This window comes from Protopterus annectens, chromosome 10.part0 (genome assembly GCF_019279795.1).
Source record: "Protopterus annectens isolate FY-2018-M chromosome 10.part0, PAN1.0, whole genome shotgun sequence".
In the NCBI taxonomy this organism is placed as follows: Eukaryota; Metazoa; Chordata; order Ceratodontiformes; family Protopteridae; genus Protopterus; species Protopterus annectens.
In genome coordinates, this window is record NC_056744.1 from 886,280,617 (window position 1) to 886,302,933 (window position 22,317).

At 39.1% G+C, this 22,317-nt stretch overlaps 1 protein-coding gene across 1 annotated transcript in view; it reads left to right on the plus strand.

Annotated features, from left to right (window-relative positions):
• LOC122813387 (adseverin-like) overlaps positions 1 to 22,317 on the plus strand; it is a 308,408-nt gene that overhangs the window by 230,314 nt on the left and 55,777 nt on the right. Inside the window, exon 14 of the mRNA XM_044085682.1 lies at positions 17,444 to 17,565. Within this exon, the coding sequence (XP_043941617.1) occupies positions 17,444 to 17,565 (122 nt within the window). The remainder of the gene's footprint in view (positions 1 to 17,443; positions 17,566 to 22,317) is intronic.

The window sequence follows — 22,317 nt, forward strand, 5'->3', positions numbered from 1 at the left end:
CAATTCTAAACACTTACTTACAAGTTCACAAATTCAAGATGGTAACACTACAGCAGCTACTTCCCATGTTGGGCAAGAAAGCATGGCTGGTAATGTTGGACCTCAAGGAGGCATACTTGCATGTCCCTATCAGAGAAAGTTGCAGAAGATACCTCCGTTTCATTGCAGGTTCAACCCATTATCAATTCTCTGCACTGCCCTTTGGCATATCTACTGCACCCAGAGTATTCACAAAATGCCTAGCACCAGTAATTGCATACTGCAGACAAAGAGGAATTCAAATATATCCATATTTGGACGACTGCCTCATCCAAGCAGAAAGAAAAGACATTCTCTTACAACATTTGGCTTTTGTGAAGCATCTACTAAATTGTCTGGGGTACACAGTAAACAAAAAGAAGTCAAAACAAGTACCCTCACAAAAAATGACATTCCTGGGTGCCAGCTTGGACACAATGGCCCAGAAGGCTTATCTGACACCAGACAAGCAATTACAACTGACTCAATATTTCAAGACAATGGCAACAAAGATCCAATTAACTGCAAGAAAAATTCTGCAGGCTTTGGGCTTCATGGCATCTTGCATTCTGATAATACCATTTGCAAAACTGCATATGAGGAAATTACAGTGGTACCTAAAAAGCGTATGGTCTCAACACAGCCACAGCTTGGACACAGTGATATCTCTCATTCCCTGCCTTCAACAGGAATTTCTATGGTGGGCACAGGCATGTCACCTCAACAAGGGTCAGCCTTTCACCTTGCTCCCACCCAGGCAAACTATCACAACAGATGCTTCAGACTATGCCTGGGGGGCACACATGGCAGGGCAATGCATTCAAGGCCTATGGACTGCAGAACAAAGAAAACTGCACATAAACCAAAAAGAGATGCTAGCTGTACAGAAAGCTCTGACAGCCTTCAAGGATCTACTACAGCCAGGACAACTTGCAATAAAGACGGACAACACCACAGTAATGTGGTACATAAACAAACAAGGGGGCACACATTCCTACCCTCTTTGCAGGCAAGCAATAATCTTATGGAACACAGTTCTGGCCTACCAAGTCCAGTTACAAGCTCAATTCCTGCCAGGACAGAAAAATACATTGGCAGACGACCTAAGCAGAAACATCAAAGATCCCCATGAGTGGAAGCTAGACCCACAAATATTTACAATGATAACTCAAAGATGGGGTCTACCAAATATAGACCTGTTTGCCAGTCCTCAAAACTACCAGCTGACAAAATTTTGTACAAGGACATTCCACCATCAAGCTTGGAAAGTGGACGCTCTCTCCTTCAGTTGTTAAAACCTGACAGCATATGCCTTTCCTCCATTACCTCTTCTCACAAAGGTTCTTTTGAAGGTCAAAATGGAGAAACCTTGACTGATTCTCATAGCCCCAGACTGGCCATGCCAGCACTGGTACCCGCTATTGAAGAATATGGCTCACAGCCCACCATGGATATTGCCTCAAATACCTCATTTGCTCACGCAGCAAGACAAGCAGATTCTGCACAGCCAGATCAAAACCTTAAACCTGGCTGCATGGCAAATCAATTAAGCATCCTACCAGCCCCTCTTTCACAAGCAGTACTGGATGTTATTTTAGAGGCCAGGAGGCCAAGCACCAGGAAGGCTTACTCGGACAAATGGAAAAGGTTTTGTGCTTGGAACCAAGCTAAAGGCCAAGACACTACTCAGACTCATATGCCTCACATTCTGCAGTATTTAGCTGAGATGTTGCATAAAGGACTTTCCTTCTCTCAATTAAAATCCATGCTTCAGCTATTTCAGCTCACTACGACACAAATCCACCTTTATTTTTAAATCCTCTTCTAAGGCAGTTCCTCAGAGGGGCAAAAAACATTAGACCACCTAGAAGAGCCCCTACACCAACATGGGACCTCAACTTTGTTCTGGAAAAACGCTACCTCCCTTTGAACCAGATTTTTCTGCAGACCTTCAGTTTCTATCTTGGAAGACTGCCCTGCTCCTGGCAATTACTTCTGCTAGGAGAGTCTCAGAATTACAGGCACTTATGGCAGTGGAACCTTTCCTCATTTTTCATCAAGACAGAGTTTCTCTACGAACTAATCCTTCCTTCATGCCTAAGGTGGTTTCCAGTGTAGCTTTAAATCAAACCATCCACCTACCCACTTTCTTCCCCAATCCACAGAACAAAGGCGAGAGACTCCTGCATTCCTTGGACATTCACAGGCAGCTTCCTTACTACTTGGATAAAACTAAGGCTTTCAGAAAAACTGACCAGCTCTTTGTTTCCTATGCTACAGCTTCTCAAGGGAGGGCCATATCCAAGCAAACCATTTCTAAATGGATAGGCCATTGCATACGATTCTGCTATACCCATGGGAAACCAGTTCCTCCTACCATTAGATCCCACTCTACCAGGGCAACAGCTATCTCTACAGCCTTTCTCAGGGGGGTTCCTACCAAGGAAATTTTAGAAGCTGCAACTTGGAGTTCTGTACACACCTTCACCAAACACTATCACTTACCTCTTTATTCTAAGTCCAGATCAGGCTTTGCCACTGCAGTTCTGCAGGGCCTCATTGCCTCCACTAACCCTCTATGATGCCTCCACCCTACCTTAGCTTTGGGACTCAACCCAAGTGTGATGACTGCAGCAGGGTAACACGATGAACATAGTACAGTTTTGTACCTACCATAAATGTAGATGTTCGAGTGTTCACCCTGCTGCAGTCCAGGTTACCCTCCCTCCAACCTCACTGATCTACTGGCTAAATCTTTGCTATGCCTTTCTGATGTATTTGCTTATAGCTGAAGGGATTTTGTGTTTGTACAGTGTTCACACCTTTTGGTGCTAATTTGGATCTCCTTTTTGGGGGCACCTGACATCTGGGGCAAGAAAAACTGAAGAAAATGGCGTTGGTTGCAATATATGTACCACTGGCACACTGACGTCAGGGATGAGGTGACAGCAACTGACGTCAGACCAAAACTTTGGAAATCCGGCCAACTGCGGGACCACCTGACGACAGGATAACCCTAAGTGTGATGACTGCAGCAGGGTGAACACTCGAACATCTACATTTATGGTAGGTACAAAACTGTACTTTTTGATGGTTACGTGTATATACGTCAAGTATATACCAACAGACAAAAGTCCAGCCTCTGACTTAAAATTGAGCAGCCAGACTTTTCTGTCAGCATATGCTTACAGGGTAGCAAAATATGAGAAAAATTAGGTACATTCTGCAAAAATAAATAGGTTCATAGGTGTTTACTAGGCTAACGACCACTAAGGTCTTTTTAAGGCTAGCCATCCCAAATCTCTGACCAGTACTTGTACCCTTAATAAGTATAAGCAGGGGCTTGGGAGATGAACCATTTTCAGGCTGCCTGTTCCCAATAGAGACATAGTTGCCAAACCAGGGATGAATTCCCTGTTCCCCATCCAGCTATCCAAGTTACACTTGAACTGGGTTAGGTAGGAACTCTGTTTTACATTGATGGGAAGTCTGTTCCAGAGAAGGGGAAGTCTCTGGGGTACAGTCTCTCCTGTAGGTCCTATTTATATCACAGGCAAGGTTTATTCTTTAGATCAGGTAGTGGTGCCGTTTGTTTTGCAGATATACAGGAGGTCCATCAAAGTGGGGTCTGCCAATGCCTTTTATGCCAGGCATAGATCTCCCCTCAACAGCCTGTAGGAGACAGAATACAGGGATAGGGCCTTGAGGAGGTCTGCATAGGACATATTATTTATACCTTGTAAACTTTTAGTGAGGAACCTCTGTAGATGCCAAATACAGTGGAACAATGACTTCCTTGGACCTAGATGCCATACCTTTGTTTATAAGTTGTACATTCCTGATTTTCTTCGTATTTAGGCTTATTTTGGTCCAAAAAAAAAAAAACAATGGAGATTCTCTGTATTCACTATTGCTGTCCCTGCACTGCAGAGATGTACTATGCAAGCACGGAAATGTAAGCCCCATATGCATGCTTAGTACATCAGAAAAGGCAGAAGAACATGGAGGAACACTACAGTGCCATTATACCAAGACATTATTTAAGAAAAGTAAGCAATTTCTTTCTTAAATAATGTCATTGTATAGTAGGAATAACCAACTCCAGAGTGTGGGTAATGCAGTTTTTAACAATGGTTGGCTTTGTTTGATTACGAGCATGACCACACCAACCATGTGTTAAGTCCAGCATTACCCACACTCATTTGGGGGTTATTGCTTAAATATATCCTTTGTCGTAACTGCCTTACTATAATGTATAGAAACATTCCCCTCATAATGCTTTACTGATTTCATTATACATACACAGAGGATTAAAGTTATGAAGTGCTAATAACCTCCATTCTATAGTGTTGTTTTTAACCCCATCATTTTCTATTTACATAGTATACGGCTCAGAGCAATAAACATAACAAGCCAGTGCTTTTAGACTTGCCCAGACAAAAGCATACCCTTGAATAAAAAAAATGAAAATTAAATTTAAAGGTCAAGTTTTGTTGATCTTGCTTAAATCTTTAGATAGCAATGATGTGTTCCTGCAATAAAATGTTAGTTTTTGGTATGTACAAACTCTAAATATAAAGAGATGTCTACTTTAACACGAGTAAATTGATTGCATTATTGGAAATTGCCTTTGCTGCATATATCACCATAGAAAGCAATACCTTAAGGTTATTATACAATGTGCAAGTGGTTAGTATTACTTTTGAAAAAAAGAGATGGTTTACACAAGATCATAATGAAATGATTCATAGGCAGTATAACCATGCATATAGAATTTTATTTGTAACATTTGGTGGCAACATATCTGTATGGGCCCAGCAGTAAAGTTGTTATAACCCCAAGATGCATCATTCCTTCTAAAAAAACATTTCAGCCTACAGTATCAGAGCTGTTGTTGTGATGCATCAAAAGATAAGTGCCCCATTGGGGAAAGTTCATCTGTTTTGATTTTTTTCTAGATGGTTGTTGTTGTTGTTGTGTCTTTCGGCTTTTTCCCGGTTAGGGGTCGCCACAGCGGAACTCCGGTCCGCTAATGATTGGTAGTTGATTTTTACGTGCCCTGATGCACAACCTTCAATGAAGGTACGCCCATTCATGCATGTCTCCACGCAGAAGACGCTCTAGCTGAGAATCGAACCGGACAGCGTCTTACTGTGAGGCGACAACTCTACTGCAGCACCACCACCGCGGGTGGAAAACGGTAGTGGTTCACTGGATATTCTTTATGCCCATACCTCTCAACCTGGAAACATAAAAAATCTGGGCAAAGGCCCATGAAAACTGGCCATAAATCGGGATGCTGATTAACATACAATTTGCATACATACATAGCCCCATCCACTACAATGGAATTGTGGGATGCCAACATAAAGACTGAAGTCACTAAGTAATAATAAATAATGGCAGACATTTGAATTACAGACTTCGTATTCCTCATTATTCTAGCAACTATTTAAGTTTACAGGACTAGGGAGTAATATTTAAAATCTGTCCCTATTTTTGGGACTTTGTCCCACCATTATTTTTGGCTTTGTTCAGACTTCTTGCTCTGAGAGATTGAGAGGTATCCTTGCAAAGTCAGGAAAGGTGAACGACTTAAGCAAGATTAACTGCACTTGCGTCCAATGCTCTTACTTAAAGCTGTCCCCCACAACACACTGTCACCTTGGTTGCAGTAGCAGGTGCACGGGCCACTCTCAGCAGGTGCCGGTGCAAGAAACCACAAAATTTCATCCATATTAAAACACTTCTAACAAAACTCAGCTTTAAAATGACAGTATCTTACATTGCACTGATCAACACTCACTTATGGTAAGACTGCTTACCCCCAAGACACCGGTGCATGATGAAGTTTAACTATGGACTACATGTAGGAGAACTATCAAAGGTCATCTTCAACATAATAAAATGTCTCACACCTGACACGGTCACTTTTTACTCTAATCCAACAAAATGAAACTACTGTATTCATCGGCACAAACTAAACAGAAGGGTCAGCAGCACGCATGGAACTGAAGCCAGTGCAAATTAAAAAGTCCAAAAGATTTAAAATAGTTCCCCATATGGGCTTAAAAATATGGTTAATGCAGTGACAGCTGGCAAATATGAGGATAAACCAATACTAGCAGAAAGGTACTTTTCTTGTGAATTCCAAGCAATAATGAAATCCAAATATACCCTCTGTGAACACTTGAGTTAAAAAGAGAAGACAACATTATAGCTGAATGGTACAACAATAAGATAATACAGTGTAGACAGAGGGCAAACTTATAATTCTACTAGTTTAAATCCTCAAGCAAGGGGATGCCAAAGCTAAGACAGACAGTCCAAAGGACCATATATATATCCAGACTGCAAATCACCACTGAACACAAAATTCACCACAAGTAAATCCAAAAAGTAAAACACAGCACTGAGAATGTAAGGTAAAACCACAATCTTTAATATAATCCACTTAAAAATGAAAAACAATAAGCGCTTTCATCCGTTAACTTACGAACTTAGTTTGCTATGCTCCAAGCTTGCGCTGCCATGCCTCCCTTGCTCATCTTTTTGGCTTCGTCAATCGGCAGTGGTGGTTTTCAAGAAACTGCTACATTTAGTTACACTGTAAACTAGTAACAGTAAAACATATTCATTTCTCCAATGTCAAAGCAGTGTCACAACAGATCTAAAATACCTATTCACATCTCAGTTGTATGGTTAAAGCAAAAAGACAATTTTGATGCCCTCTGCTAGGAAACTACTGGTGACACACCTGTCCCAAGGAAAACAATATAAAAGAGTGAAATATTGGAAACATCAGTTCAGCTTTGGAAACATCCACACCTGTGCTATCAATGTGAATGATGAGATGATCTGAAAATAAGTTATTTTTCCTTGGTATAATATACAACCGAAAAAGAACTAAAGGCGCCAGAAGGAAAATATCCAGATAAAGGGAAAACACAAGAACATCATATAACCATTCTTAACAGAAATATTTGCATATATTAAAGAATAAACTATTTTAAATGTAATCCATGCACCCTGCTATTTATTTGACAAGTTATCTGTAGGATTTCAGTTGCTTAACTCAATCATATGATTCGTATCCATTATGCGGTACAGTTACGGTACCTTAAGTACCAGACTAGTACTACAGCTACTTACTTGTTGCTCTGAGGCTGTATTAATTTAAAACAAAAAAGAACAGCTTCTTCACTGGTCTGACACTGTCATATGTCTCAAGTGTACCTCATTACGAGGAACGTATTTCATTTGCGGTCTTAAAAAAGTTCACGTTCCTCGAAGTTCCTCAAAGTTCCACATTGAAAGAGTCTGTTATACATTCAGTGTTAGGAATTTTTTTTAAGTGAAATCCACTGTGAATAGAAATGAATCATATTAATTCATTAAAAGATCTTCTTTATAAGTAAAACCAACATATTTTAACCATCCTATGACCTTCCTAGTTGAAGCTGTTAGTAAGCCATTAGTATGTGTTCCACATTTTGCCCATTTGTTCCACATTATGAGGGCTTGTGTTCCTCATTTTAGAGATGGAAGGTTGAGAGCTATGCATTGTGTGCTGCTGCTAACTGCTGTTACTTTAATTCCAGCCAACTGGAACCAAGTACGAATGTAGAAAAAAGTAAAAGTGACAGGCTGACAGTTTGTCTCAGTAAGATGAGATCATCACGCATGTCCTACATGTGATGATGTCAGCAACAACTTCATCTGAAAACAAAAAATTGAAAACAACCAGGAAATTTGGAAATTGAAGGGGCCAATCGGGAATTCGTGGCACCATATTATTTTACCCAATAAACCGATAAATACCGAGGAATTTAGTATGGTTGAGAGGTATGTTTATGCCACTCGAAGAGCTGCTGTGAATACAGGCATCAAATCCATTTTAAAAGTTGTCATTCTAAAGGCCTTTTTTGCTTGATGGAATTACACCTATAGTTAGATTATTAGGAATTGTGCAGGGTTTTCTGTAAATCATGTAGAGGAAGAGAAGCCGCATTTAGATTGTGGCTGATGCAGAAGATATTGCACCAGATGTTGCATGTGGCTTAGTCATTGTGTATCATTTCATAGAAAAGCCTTCCACCCAAGAAAGCCAGTAAGAAAGAACCAGCATAAAGAGGCTGAGGATCCTCAGAAAAGAGCAAAGAATTGTGCTAACTGTGTCACAAAAGTCTGAATATGTGTCAACCAGCAAGTCAATTACTCAACCCCTACTAGGGTCATCTGACATATCTACTGGCCTCTGTCCAACCCCTTTAGAGGTAGATATGCAGGTAGTACATCCTACTTGGCTTAGTAGCAAGAAGAAGGTACATTGCATGTGCCATTCATTACAACGGTGGACCTCCAAACACAGTCTTCATTGTTTTCAGTATAGGAAGATATTTGTCAAAACTGCAGGAATGACAGAGAGGAGGAGCCCAGATTAGTAAACCATAGAAATGATGCCTCAGTGAGCAAGGCAGGCTAAGTGCGGTGATGTTTGAACAGCAGGTAGGCTGTCACATAATGTTTATCCAAGATCTGAAGGTCTTAGATGATAAATTCTTCCATCAAGGGAAATAATTAGTAACAGGTGCCTGGTGTCCGCTGCCCTTGAGACAGTTAAGAGGATGAGGAATACCATTAGGCTGTGAAATCCAATTCAGCTTCAGAGGATAATGAAGACAACACCCTAACCTATAGATTACAGATGGTATCTCCCAAAGACGACACCCTAGCCTATACATTGCAAATGGTACCTCCCAAGGAAGACAACTCAGCCAATACATTATGAATAGAGACTGATCAATGATAAATGGGGCCCTAGGCAGGGTAATGGATGGGGGCCCCCCATACACCCCCCCCACCCTACATAGCCATTCCAGTGTTCTGTTCCTTGGCTATTTCTCCCCAGTTACTGTAAACACTGTTCAAAACTCTCACTGTGCATACTGTTTTCTGAATCCTCTACAGATATTTGGATTTAATTTAAAACTTTTATTTCAAAATTTATAGCACAAACATGGATAGACATTTGCTAAACAAGCAGTATAGTCTCACAATGAAAACAGACTTAGCATTAATACTTATCTGCCCTTGAAACTCACTTTCACTGAAACAGCATTGAAACCCACATTCAAAGAAAATGCATCTGGCCAGTGGCAGATTAAGTTTACCTTTGGGCTGTTTTAAAATCATAGGCCCCTTGCATATATTTTTAGGACCATGCAAACATGCCAGAGTTATTTGATTCACCTTCTTGGTTGTATTACGTTATATCCCTTGTATAATACAAGCAGCACTTGTTAGAGCATGTTGTAAATTTATAGTTTTGAACATTTTTCCAGTCAACAATGAAACAAAACATATGAACCAGTAATTAAAAAACTGCCCAGTTCAGAACATTTCAGCCATAAAAGGCTACTCAAGCCTATGTCATTACAATCCACCAATATCAGTCAATATGCACAATCTCTGCAGAAATTAAAGTAATCTGAATAATTCCTCATAAAAAGGTCTGTAACTAATGAAGAGGTTGCTGCTAGCAAACAACTTTATATTTCAGTGTTTCATCTACAAATTCAGAGCCTGCTGCCCTTGTTACATTTAAAAAAACGGTAAGCTGGTAATATTGCAATATTGAATGGATGGCAAACTGAAAACAGGTTCATAGTTACTAGGCATCTCATCCAAAGGAGGATATACTCAGGACTGGAACATCCCATCACTCTTAAAATATAATATAGTATCAGCAATCCATCTACATCTACAGTATAGTATCAGCAGTCCATATACGTATACAGTATAGTATCAGCAGTCCATCTACGTATACAGTATAGTATCAGCAGTCCATCTACGTATACAGTATAGTATCAGCAGTCCATCTACATATACAGTATAGTATCAGCAGTCCATCTATATCTACAGTATAGTATCAGCAGTCCATCTACATCTACAGTGTAGTATCAGTAGTCCATCTGCATCTACAGTATAGTATCAGCAGTCCATCTACAGTATAGTATCAGCAGTCCATCTACGTATACAGTATAGTATCAGCAGTCCATCTACATCTAGAGTGTAGTATCAGCAGTCCATCTACATATACAGTATAGTATCAGCAGTCCATCTACATATACAGTATAGTATCAGCAATCCATCTACATCTACAGCATAGTATCAGCAATCCATCTACATCTACAGTATAGTATCAGCAGTCCATCTATGTATACAGTATAGTATCAGCAGTCCATCTACGTATACAGTATAGTATCAGCAGTCCATCTACATCTACAGTATAGTATCAGCAGTCCATCTACATCCACAGTATAGTATCAGCAGTCCATCTACATCTACAGTATAGTATCAGCAGTCCATCTACGTATACAGTATAGTATCAGCAGTCCATCTACGTATACAGTATAGTATCAGCAGTCCATCTACATCTACAGTATAGTATCAGCAGTCCATCTACATATACAGTATAGTATCAGCAATCCATCTACATCTACAGTATAGTATCAGCAGTCAATCTATTTATACAGTATAGTATCAGCAGTCCATCTACGTATACAGTATAGTATCAGCAATCCATCTACATCTACAGTATAGTATCAGCAGTCAATCTACATATACAGTATAGTATCAGCAGTCCATCTACATATACAGTATAGTATCAGCAATCCATCTACATCTACAGTATAGTATCAGCAGTCCCTCTATGTGCTCTGCATCAAAAGCAAGCATGCTACCTGTTATGATACTAAATCTTCTTTTGAAGTCTATACCACAATAGTGATATCATTTGCTGAACAAAACAGTTGCCCATGTAAACAGACTTAGCATGAGCAGCAATAAACTCCTCTTCCCTTGAAGGCCACAATTTCTTGAAAATGCATTTGAAACTAAATTCCTTGAAAAATGTACCTGAAACTCAGTAATGCAACTTAGTAGTTGGGGTAGAGGATTCAGGCTCATGTTTCCTGTAACTAAGATACAAGGTTTGAGCATAAGCAAATTACTAACCATTTGCTATCGCTAACTAGGGCATTTCACTCTCACACATAGACCTCTTATTGCAAGAAATCTGGATAAGGCAAAAAATAAATAGGGACAGATTTTAAACATTTATTTTTATTTATTTTATTTTACATTTGTTAACTGGGATAGTCCGACTGGATATATGTCCATTTTCAGTGGAGGCCCGGGGAGAAAAGCCCCATGGTTCATAATACACATAGACATATAGCACTTTAATACACGTAGACATATAGCACTTTTAGTAAAATAGTAATTACATATAGGATACAGACATGGGAGTACATGTATTTATACTAATAGTATCAAACTTATTCATTCAGGATTATGAGACAATAAGTAGCAGTTTATGCAGTTACCCTATCTGATATGGAGAGGGTAGAAGGTAAAAGAGACATTTAAATTTAGAGGCAACTACGAGAAAGAGCGGATACTAGTCAGGGTTAGAACAAGAACATAACCGGTGTGATTTCAGGAATTTCTTGAGTTTGTTTTTGAATAGGGTGAGTGATGGTTCTAGGGTTAAGTCAGCCGGGAGTGAGTTCCGTATCTTTCCAACAGAGTTGGCAAACAGCGAGTCACCAGCAGAGTGGTTGGATTTGACTGTTTGAACTAGTAGTCTAGTAGATGAGCAGAGTGGGAGGTTGTTACTATAGGAGTTGATAAGATTTCTTAGGGTGGGCGTGTTTTCTGGCTGGCAAAGGACTTTGTGGGTTACTGTGAGCTGACTGAACTGCAGTAGATAAGGCAGTTCCAGCTACCCTAAGAGATTTAGGTTGTGGCAGTGGTGGGTCTGGTATGGTGTGCCAGTAGGAAATCTGGCAATGTGGTTATAGCAGGATAGTAGTTTGTTAGGATCTGTTTTGTTCAAGCTAGAGAATAAAGGTGAGGCATAAAGAAGGGTCAACAGTAGATGGGATCGGACAATTGCAGTTCTAGCAAGTGGGATGAGGAAAGATTTGATCTTATAAAGAGAGCCAAATATTTTATTTATAATTTTTATAGTTTTGATTGATATATGCATCAAACCTAAGGTTGTTATCAACTATGACACCCAACAGTTTACTCTGGGTTTCTGGGGAGATAATGATGCCGTTATTTGCAACTATGCTGAAGAGTGCCGTTTTGGGTTAAAGTGAATAGGTTAGCTGGGCAGGTGGCGGAGCAAATCAAAGTGGAGACATCCGCATATTGAATGCAGGTAGCATCTGGGATGACTGTATGAAGGTTATTGATAAAGATACAGAAAAGAAGGGGTCCTGATATAGAGCCCTGGGGGAGTCCTAGCGTGATGGGAAGGCATGTTGATAGCTTATCCTGCCAAAGGACGGCCTGTTGCCTGCCCTGCAGATAAGATTCAAACCAATGGAGGGCATGATTGTTTAAGGTTAAGGCCTTCAAGGTGTTTATAAGCATTTTATGGTCAACCATGTCAAAGGCCATAGAAAGATCTAGAAAGAGTGCGGAGGATAGTTTGTTGTTGTTACAGTTGTGGTTTATAACTTTAGAGAAAGAAAGAAGTGCTGAGGTAGTGCTGTGGTGTGGCCTGAAGCCATGCTGAGAGTTGGACAGCAGCTTATTCTGTGTAAGGTAATGCATGAGCTGTACGTGTACACACTTCTCTATAATTTTAGCTAGTGGTGACAAAATTGCGATGGGCCTATAGTTTGACAGTTAAGTCATACTGCCTCCTTTATCGATTGGTATGACATGGGAGATTTTCCATATAGTGGGCATAGTAGCTTTAGATATAGTCCGATTGATTAGGATTGAGATGGGGTATGCAATTGCATCTGCAGACTTTTGTAGATAGTCTGCAGGGAGAAGATCAGCTGCCAGAGTGGTGGGTCTTAGTTTCTTAAGCAGGGTCATGATGAGTTTAGTAGGAACAGGTTGGAAACTAAAGGATGCATGGGTTTTGGTAGTGGTAGTATTTGGATTAGAGCCACTGGGATTAAGTTGGCTGGCCAGGCACTGGATAGTCTCTGTGAAGAAGTTGTTAAAGGTGTTAGCAGTATGTTCTGGGGATTTTTGTTTTGGAGGCTGAGGAGGGATGGAGGGGTGGGGGTGGGGGGGGGGGTTGACATGGGTGGAGGAGCTTATTTATTCCTGCCCAGAATTTCTGGGGTTTATTGTGGTGTATTTGTTGAAGATGGCAGTGGTAGTTCTTTTTATCTAGAGTTATGGATTTTTAGCTGTCTAAATTTAAGTAGGTTGAGTGGGTATTTTTGTTCGGTAGGTGGCCCACGCTTTGTTTCTAAGTGTAATTTTGGATTTGGTATCTTTAGAAAGCCACAGTGCATAATTGACCCTTGGCTTTAGTGGTATGGCTGGGAGCATGAGAGTTGAGTACAGCATTGCTCTCACGAACTCAGACCTACAATAACAGGATTTGTGTAAGTATGCATTTTTCTAAAAGATATAAAGTCTGAAATTCAAATGTCTGTCATTATTTAGTAACTTCAGTCCTTTTTATGAGGAACAAACCACAAATATAGGGCAAAAATCTGGACATTTGAGAGGTATGCTATCTACCTAGCTCTTACACACACAACCTACCTCCCTCCGTCTTACACACACATGCATACCTACCATAGCTCTCAACTAATCAGGGACAAATCCCAACAGAATCAGGGACAATCCACACTTTTCATATATTAGTATTAATAACATAACACATTGACAAAATAACAGAACATGAGCGAGTATAAATTTTCTAAATTAAAAAGTCTGCAATTCTAACAATTATTGTCATTATTTGTTTATTAACTGTAATTTATCACCTTTTCTCCAAAAGTCACCACTTTTAGGTGGGATTAAGAGGGACAGAGCTAAAATTTCAGTCAAAATCAAGGACATTTGGGAGGTATACACCTACCTCCCTCCTTCTTACATACATGGATATTCCTACCTTCCTCTTACACACACACACACATATGCACCTACCTTCCTCTTACACACACACACACACACACACACACACACACACACACACACACACACACACACACACACTTCTACCTCCCTCTTACAAACAGACACACCCCTACCTCCCTCTTACACACACACACACACACACACACACACACACACACACACACACACACACACACACAGACACACAGACAGACATACACACACACACTTCTACCTCCCTCTTACACACAGACACACCCCTACCTCCCTCTTACACACACACACACACACACACACACACACACACACACACACACACACACACACACACACACACACACACATGCACTCACGCATGCACACACACAGAAACACAAACATGCCTCCCTCCCTCTTGCACACACACTCCCCTTCCTCCCTCATACACACTCACACATGCAGACACATTCACACACACACAGACTTCTACCTCCCTCTTACACTCTCACATACACACATGCAATGATGAAGCCTTTTCAAGGAAGGCTGCTACTGGTTCTGTGATCAGAAGATTTGTATGGCTTCATACCCATTCCCTGGTGAGGATATCAAAACTAAGCTATTAGACTTCCCCCTTAACAGGGATCTACTGTTTGGCCCTGCTTTGGCAGACTTGTTCAAATCTTTACAAGGAAAAAAGGGAAAATAATGCAAGATTTCAAGCAAACACTCTTACTTCAGTTCCCAGGTATCAAAGGAACTATCTAACCAAACCCACTCCCTTTGTTTGTAAAGACACAAAATCTGCACAGAAAGGCAAAAAAAATACCAAGAAAAAGAATTCCAGGCAACCTACCACAGACTCCAAGTCTAGGAACACCCCCCCTTTCTAGGAAAATCAACCAGACTACTTTCTGCCACCTCCTTCCCACCTCAGTCCATCCCTTCTCCTTTCAAAAAGGCTAAATCCTTCCTATTTAGCTTGGATGTTTACTGCTTCAGACAGGTGGGTTCTTCCTGTTATTCAACAAGGCTACAGAATAAGTGTAAGGAAATACCAACTTTCAGAGGTATTTCATCTCCTCCGGTCAACTAGGTGCACCTTCTCCTTCCTTGTCTATAGGGTCTTTGTTACCAAGGTACCATAGAATCTGTGTCACCACTCCCTAGGAAAAGGTATCTATTCCAGGTTTTCCTGGTACCCAGAAAAAAGGAAACCGAAGACCCATTCTGGACTTGTCTCACCTCAGTACTTTTCTGAAGGTACCATCTTTCAAAATGCTTTTCCTTCAAATTCTTCCACTCTTCATCTTATCCCAAGCTTTTCTGGTATCCTTGGATCTGAAGGATGCTTACCTTACCATTCCCATTCACCATTCTTATAGAAAGCCCCTCAGGTACCTGGCTTCACTCTTTCAGTTCTCTGCTTACCCTTTTGGTTATCCACAGCCTTAGGTTATATGTATGGAAAGATTTATAGTTTCACAGCCAAGTACTACTAGGCTAGCTGCCCTTGTGGGACATTTTAAGTTTTTGGCTTTGGTACTTCAACCAGATGACAGGTTACCTTGGCAAGATAATGCAGTACTATTGGAATACTGCAACAGTGATCAGTAGAACATCTACTGTTATGGTAAGTTCTTACACAATTGTACTTCCTTTTCAACAAGTAACTGTTCTGGTCAGTCAGAATCAGCTTTTTCAGTTTTAAATATCTGATAAAAAAGTCTTGTATTTCTTTTATTTATATTCCTAAGTATGCAATTTCAGACCTAACAGTGGGATTTGATGACATGAATAAATAAGAACTTTCACATATAAGGCTTTACATATCTTCTTCTTATGTTACGGCTTTAAATGTTTAAGATACCATTACAATACACTTCAGCAAACATTTTTGTTTAAGCAGCACAGTTTTGTATTTATTTTTATGCATATATGTTCAGAGTTCTGACTGATCCTCTTATTTCATGTCTATGCTATGGATTTACACAGCTTGCTCTGTGTTCTCTTTTTATTTTGGTACTTTTGTGCCCTTAAGTAAATATTTTTCATGGGTTTATTCCAGCATATATATTCTTTTCACTACATTTTTCTCACATTTGCACACATTTTGTGATTTCTTTTGTCATAGCTTATACACAACTAATTAAAGACAGAACATTTATTTTTATTGTGCTTACAATCACATCTTGGTCAGACCTTATCTCACACACTTGTCCTAGTTTTTCAGTCAATCATAACATTTGCTTCTATCTTGTTTTCTTGTTTCTTTTCTCATCTCCAACTTTACACATTTGTATATTTTTTGGAATCTATGTTAGTTAGGATAAAATAATTTCACTCATTCTTAAGACATGAATTCCTTTACATTTAAACATGCTTCACATAGCAATCAATCTCTTATCTGATCATTTAGTGTAATACACAGGATACTGTCATGTTATTGAATTAATTAACTTACCAGACTCACAACTTTTCAATTCTCTAAAATTTGGTAACCATTTAAAATGTCAGGACCCTCTTCCACAAGTCCCAAAATACAAAGACTGAGTGGCCAGAAAAACAGATTTAGTATATATTAAGTAGGAGATGGTCATTTCTCTGAATACTCCCTTTTCTCCAAGGTATGGTAATCTTGGAGTTGGTATATGTAAGTTTGGGGGGGGGGGGTGCTTGTTTGAGGTTTGCTCTTCTCCTGTATTTTCAGTTTCTTTTTTTCCACTGTGTTGTAACTCAGTGTTACGAGGACTGACATGTCATTTGAGAGCCCTAAAATTCACTAATACCAATGCTGTTACTTTCTGAGAGAAGCTGTGCCGTCAAGAAGAACTCAGATATTTGGCAGATTTTTTTTATTACAGTAACTCACAACTCCTGTCTCCCCTTTGCAATTCTGTCACTTTCTCCCTTTATGTGATCTATAAGACCTTCTTCCACTGCAACATGCAGAAACTTAGCAGATTTTACCTTCTCAGATTTCTTGGATGTTCTGCTCACAGTCAGAAATAAGTAAATGTTCTGGATCCACAGCCTCCAGTTCTAAAACAAATTGCTCTCCCATTTCTAAAAGAAAAAATGAAATCACTTTTCTCGTTTCACTTCTAACTTTGGTATTTAACATCGTAACTCTACTGCGCCCTGCTAACATTATTAGCATGGCAGCAAGCCAGGTTCTCTCTGAGACTAACTGAAGCTGTGTAAGTCAGGTTGAATGGACTAATGTCTGCACTGGACAGCAGTCACTATACTTGAGCATCTACTGTTATGGTGAATGCACAACATTAAATGCATCCTAACCCCACATATTAGTGGTTTTGAGAATGCAAATGTGTATGTATTAATTGTAGTTTTTTGAGAAAGTTAGACAATGTAAGTTGACTTATGATGTCGTGGAAGCGAAATGAAGCCATAAAATATAACTGATGACATTTAAGACCTAAGTTAGTTTAATATCACTGAAGCAAACGGTGCAATATAAATATCTGGTTTCTTACAGCTGACTTTTGGAGTATACTTGGTGGGAAGAAGTCATACCAGACGTCTGCTGGCTTGAAATGCAAACAACAAACATATCACATTCGTCTGTTTGCTTGCTCAAACAAGACTGGAAGATTTACTGTAAGATGATTAATGTTTTATTGATAAATCAGCCTAAAATACCATTTTTTTCATTTACGTTGTGTCTTTAAACGTTTTCTGTAGCATTGCAGGTTATATTTTTTTATTTATTTCCTATGTTAACTACGTTAATGATGAGGACCTAAACACTGGATCATTTCCAGTCGCAACCTGGGTCAAACAGAAACTTGAGCAAGAACAAATGACATAAATATACAGTAGTGATCCAGAAACACATATAAGTATTACCTTAACATTTCTTTCATCCTAAAGAAATATAAATTGGATAATGAATTTGAATAATAAGAAAAATATTCACTAGGAAGTAGAGCAAAGAAAGAAAGTAATCATGATCACGATGATTAAGATGAAGATGATGATGCTGACTACAGTTATCTTCCGTGTTTGTCCAAATAAAACAAATGTTTACAGATTTTCACAATTATATTGCATTCATGGAATGTGTTCCTGAGTCACAAACAAATGGAAAAGCCACTACTAGTCCTGTAAGGCTAAGTACATATAAAGTAGAGTAGCTGCATATTTGAGATGTATCATTGTGTGCATTTTTCTTTTCTTTCTTCCTTTAACACTGTGATATCAGATCACGGAGTTGATTCACACATGTCCCCTCCATTCCCATCAGCTGACAACTTTACAAGACAAGTAAATAGCCTTTACAAGTCAGATAATTTTTTTTCCTTTGGGCATAGCAGCACAACAAGAGAGTGAACAACTAATATTACATTGGGTTTAAATATTTAATAATGTTTATTGTTTTCAGAAAGTAGTCCTGTTATTTCTAGTTAAAATAGCATTGCCAACTAATCCTTTATTAGTATAAAATAAAAATTGATAGAAAGTAAAATATATGACCGTGTGTTGCTTTTTTTTTTCCATATATTATAGGCTGATTATCTTAACCCATCAGGATTTATTGTGAAATTATATTCACTGTTCCTCTCTCTCTCTCTTCTCCACTCTAAGATATAAGCACTGAAAGACAGAATGACAAATAATTAGTCCTAGAATATTAAACAAACAAAACCTCGAAAATACAGAACACCGCACAAGACAATTGGTCTCATACACACACACACACACACACACACACACACACACACACACACACACACACACACACACACATATACACGCACACACTACTGTAACCCCACATTAAAACATGCACAATATTACATCTATCACCTTACATAGCCTTTACTCTAGACCTAACCAGAAAAAATACACTCTGTATAATTTAAAAGATCAACTGTCCTCTTACCTAACCCTTAATTTAATTTTAAGCTACTAATACTCAAACAACATCCCCAGACCCACACTTACATTCAAAAATCCATCTTTCTGCTTTATATATCACTAGCGCTAAACCAACGTTGCATTTGACAAACTGTAAATTTGCTAAATTGGGTACATAGTATTTTCTTTCGAGAAAACATTCAACAAAAAGCCAGTGAAATATAATATATATCTATATATATATATATATATATAGATATATATATGTATATATATATATATATATATATATATATACACACACACACACACACACACACACATATATATATATATATATATATATATATATATATATATATATATATATGTATATATATATATACACATATATATATATATATATATATATATATATATATATATATATATGTATGTATATATATATATATATATATATATATATATATATATATATATATATATATATATATATATATATACACACACACACACACACACACACACACATACATATGTATGTGTCATATGTGTATGTGTTAAGTAAGTCAGAGGGTGGTGGCTTTTGTGACTAAATGTCTTCCACTGTAGTGATAAGGAACACATTTCTTGATGAGACTTGTGGACTGAGTTTCACAGTACTACAGGACAAGATGTTTCATGTGTTACACAAACCAGACTTCTACATATTCCATTTATACTTTTTTGTACTCTTATGTATGAGTATTGATTCCACTTGACTTTAGTCATTTGAAACAATTTCTTAGATTTCTACGGAATGGGGTTTTATGTTGTTTTTCGGTGGCTTATAGGTTGATTTGAGGCAATTTTTAGAGTTTTTTTATCAGTTATTTATCTGTTTATTTAATTTGGTATTTTAGTAGTTTAGTAAGAATTGTAATTAGATCTGTTTTGCTAGTGATGTGATTTACCAATTAGCTACTTGGAGTCACTACATTATTTTATATTTTATTCCTGTTTTTAATTTAGAAATAATGAGTTTCCTTTATAACTGGTAATTTAGGTGGGTATGGCTATTTTGGAGGGTTTTGTGCGTGTGTATGTGTAGTATGCAAAGGTTCCTTTTTTACTTTACAGTGAATGAGAAATTACCCTTTTTAACTTTCTTTCTTTCTTTCTTTTTTATTTTAACTTTAAGTACACATGATTTACATTTGGATTTGTTTTAGGTGTTTTGGGAGTGTAGATATCTCTGCTTTGTGTATACAGTGCATGAACTCTTGTTTTAGATTTTAGTAAGCAGTTAAATTTAAGTATAGTTGTGATTGACATTAGGGTTTGTTTTAGGTGTTTTGGGGGTGTAGATTTCTGTGCTTTGTGTGTACAGTGTATGAACTCTTGTTTTAGATTTTAGTAAGCAGTTAAATTTAAGTACAGTTGTGATTGACATTTGGGTTTGTTTTAGGTGTTTTGGGGGTGTAGATTTCTATGCTTTGTGTGTACAGTGCATGAACTCTTGTTTTAGATTTTAGTAAGCACTTGTAAATAAGGTGTGTTTAGAGGAGTTTTAGTAGCTTTGATGACACATCAAGTTTGTCGAAAAACTAGTAGTGACATAACCAAAAGTGTATTATAAGTAAAATGTCTACATAATGTGCCATGTACAGTTTTTCTAACTATTTTTTTATTATTTGTATTTTAAAAATAGACATACAAAATAAGAAGGTGCAGTATCTGAAAGGCAAAATTTGTATAGTAGTAAGATTTACAAAATTTACATTATGAAGTTGCAAATACAAAAATGACCTTCGCCAAAGAATCAAGCTTCCCTTTATAGAAACCCAAGTCATTTGTAAAGGACAGATGAAATCATAAATGTGATCCCATTTGAGTATTCATTTTACAGCAGTCTGTAACTCATTTTTTTAGAAGTGACATGATGTCCTTCAAGAATGCAACTGCAGTCATAACATATGGGTTGTCCTGCCTCAGGCAGCCCTCAGTCGGCCGGATTCCAAAGTCTGGGTCCGACGTCGGCTGATGTCACATTTCTCTCCGACGTCAGAGCGGCTGGAGTATATAAGCATCAGCCGACACCATCTTCTTCAGTCTTTCTTGCCGCGCGGTGCCCGAAGCAGAAGCAGTTCGCAAGTGCCGGTCGGTCAGCTCCTGTATTCTTTGAATCCGAAGTCATCAAAAAAGCTAAGTACCCCGTTGGGGACCTTTTCTTGCCTCAGCCGATGTCAGAAATTACTGAAAAAGTAAATAATTGTTTGTCTTGTGGTAAACAAATACCTCATAAGGATTTCCATTCTTACTGCCTCCCTTGCCTTGGCCCAGACCACGACGTCTCGGCCTGTGCCGCCTGTGCTCGCTTCAACAAGCGCACTCTCAGGCGCCGGGCGGAGTTCGCTGAAGACTTTTTCGGCGAAAAATTTGATTATACAATGCCGTCGGAACAACCGGCAACGCATACTCCTAAGAAACGAAAAGACTGGGATCGACATCCTCGGCCCGCGTCTTCCACCGACACCACGCCAAAACTTACCGCGAGTGCCCCGGTTCCCTCTGAGGTGGCTATTCCACCGCTTCGAACCGAAGACACTGCATTACCGATACCTCCGATACCGGAGGCCACTCCGACGCCAGTTATTGATTTTCCTTCGGATACTGAAACCGAGGAATTGCCCGAGACCATTGCTGTTGATAAGGTCACTCCTGCACGTGGAGCGGCTAGGCCTCCCATGTCCATGTCTATCAAGGCCTACACACGTGCTAAGGCAGCCAGCAAGACCAAGCATCTTACTGCTAAAACCTTACCTCAGCCCACTCCTGACACTCAAATCATGTCTTTGGCCGCAGATTTAATTTCCCTGATCAGAGGTTCCCAGCCCCATCCTGAGAGAGGATCCCAACCTCCTCCTGATAAGAGGCCCAGGGTTGAACCCACTGACCCTCTTTCTGAAGATTCAGAGGACTCTGTTCTATCTGAAAGCCAGGAAGAGCCCTTCCAGACCTATGAGGATTCAGATGCAGAGGACTCCATTCCCTCGGCCTCTCCTCCTGAGGATATCTCTTTTGGGGAAGTTCTGCATTCCATGAGGGAGCATTTTCAGTGGCAAGGCCAGGAATATTCAGATTCCAGAAAGCGCCTTCGAACTTTCCTTAAAAAACCACAGCACAGGCCCTTAGCTATACCTCCTGTGCTTGATGTTTTGGATGATCTATACTCTGACTCCAGTGTTACCCCTGATACTCTTCCTCCTGCTCCTGTCAAGCCGGACAGATACTATAGGGTCCCAGAGACCCATTCTCATTTTTTTAGGGCCCATGCTGTTGATTTAGAAACTATTTCCCAGGGGCCTAAAGGGGTTTCAGCTACCACCTCCAAAAATCCTTTGCCTTCCGACAGGGAAGCAAGGTCCTTAGAGAGATGGGGGAAGAAGGTTTATACCTCCACTACTTTATCTATGAGAGCTCTCAATTGTCTCTTTCACATGTTTCAATATC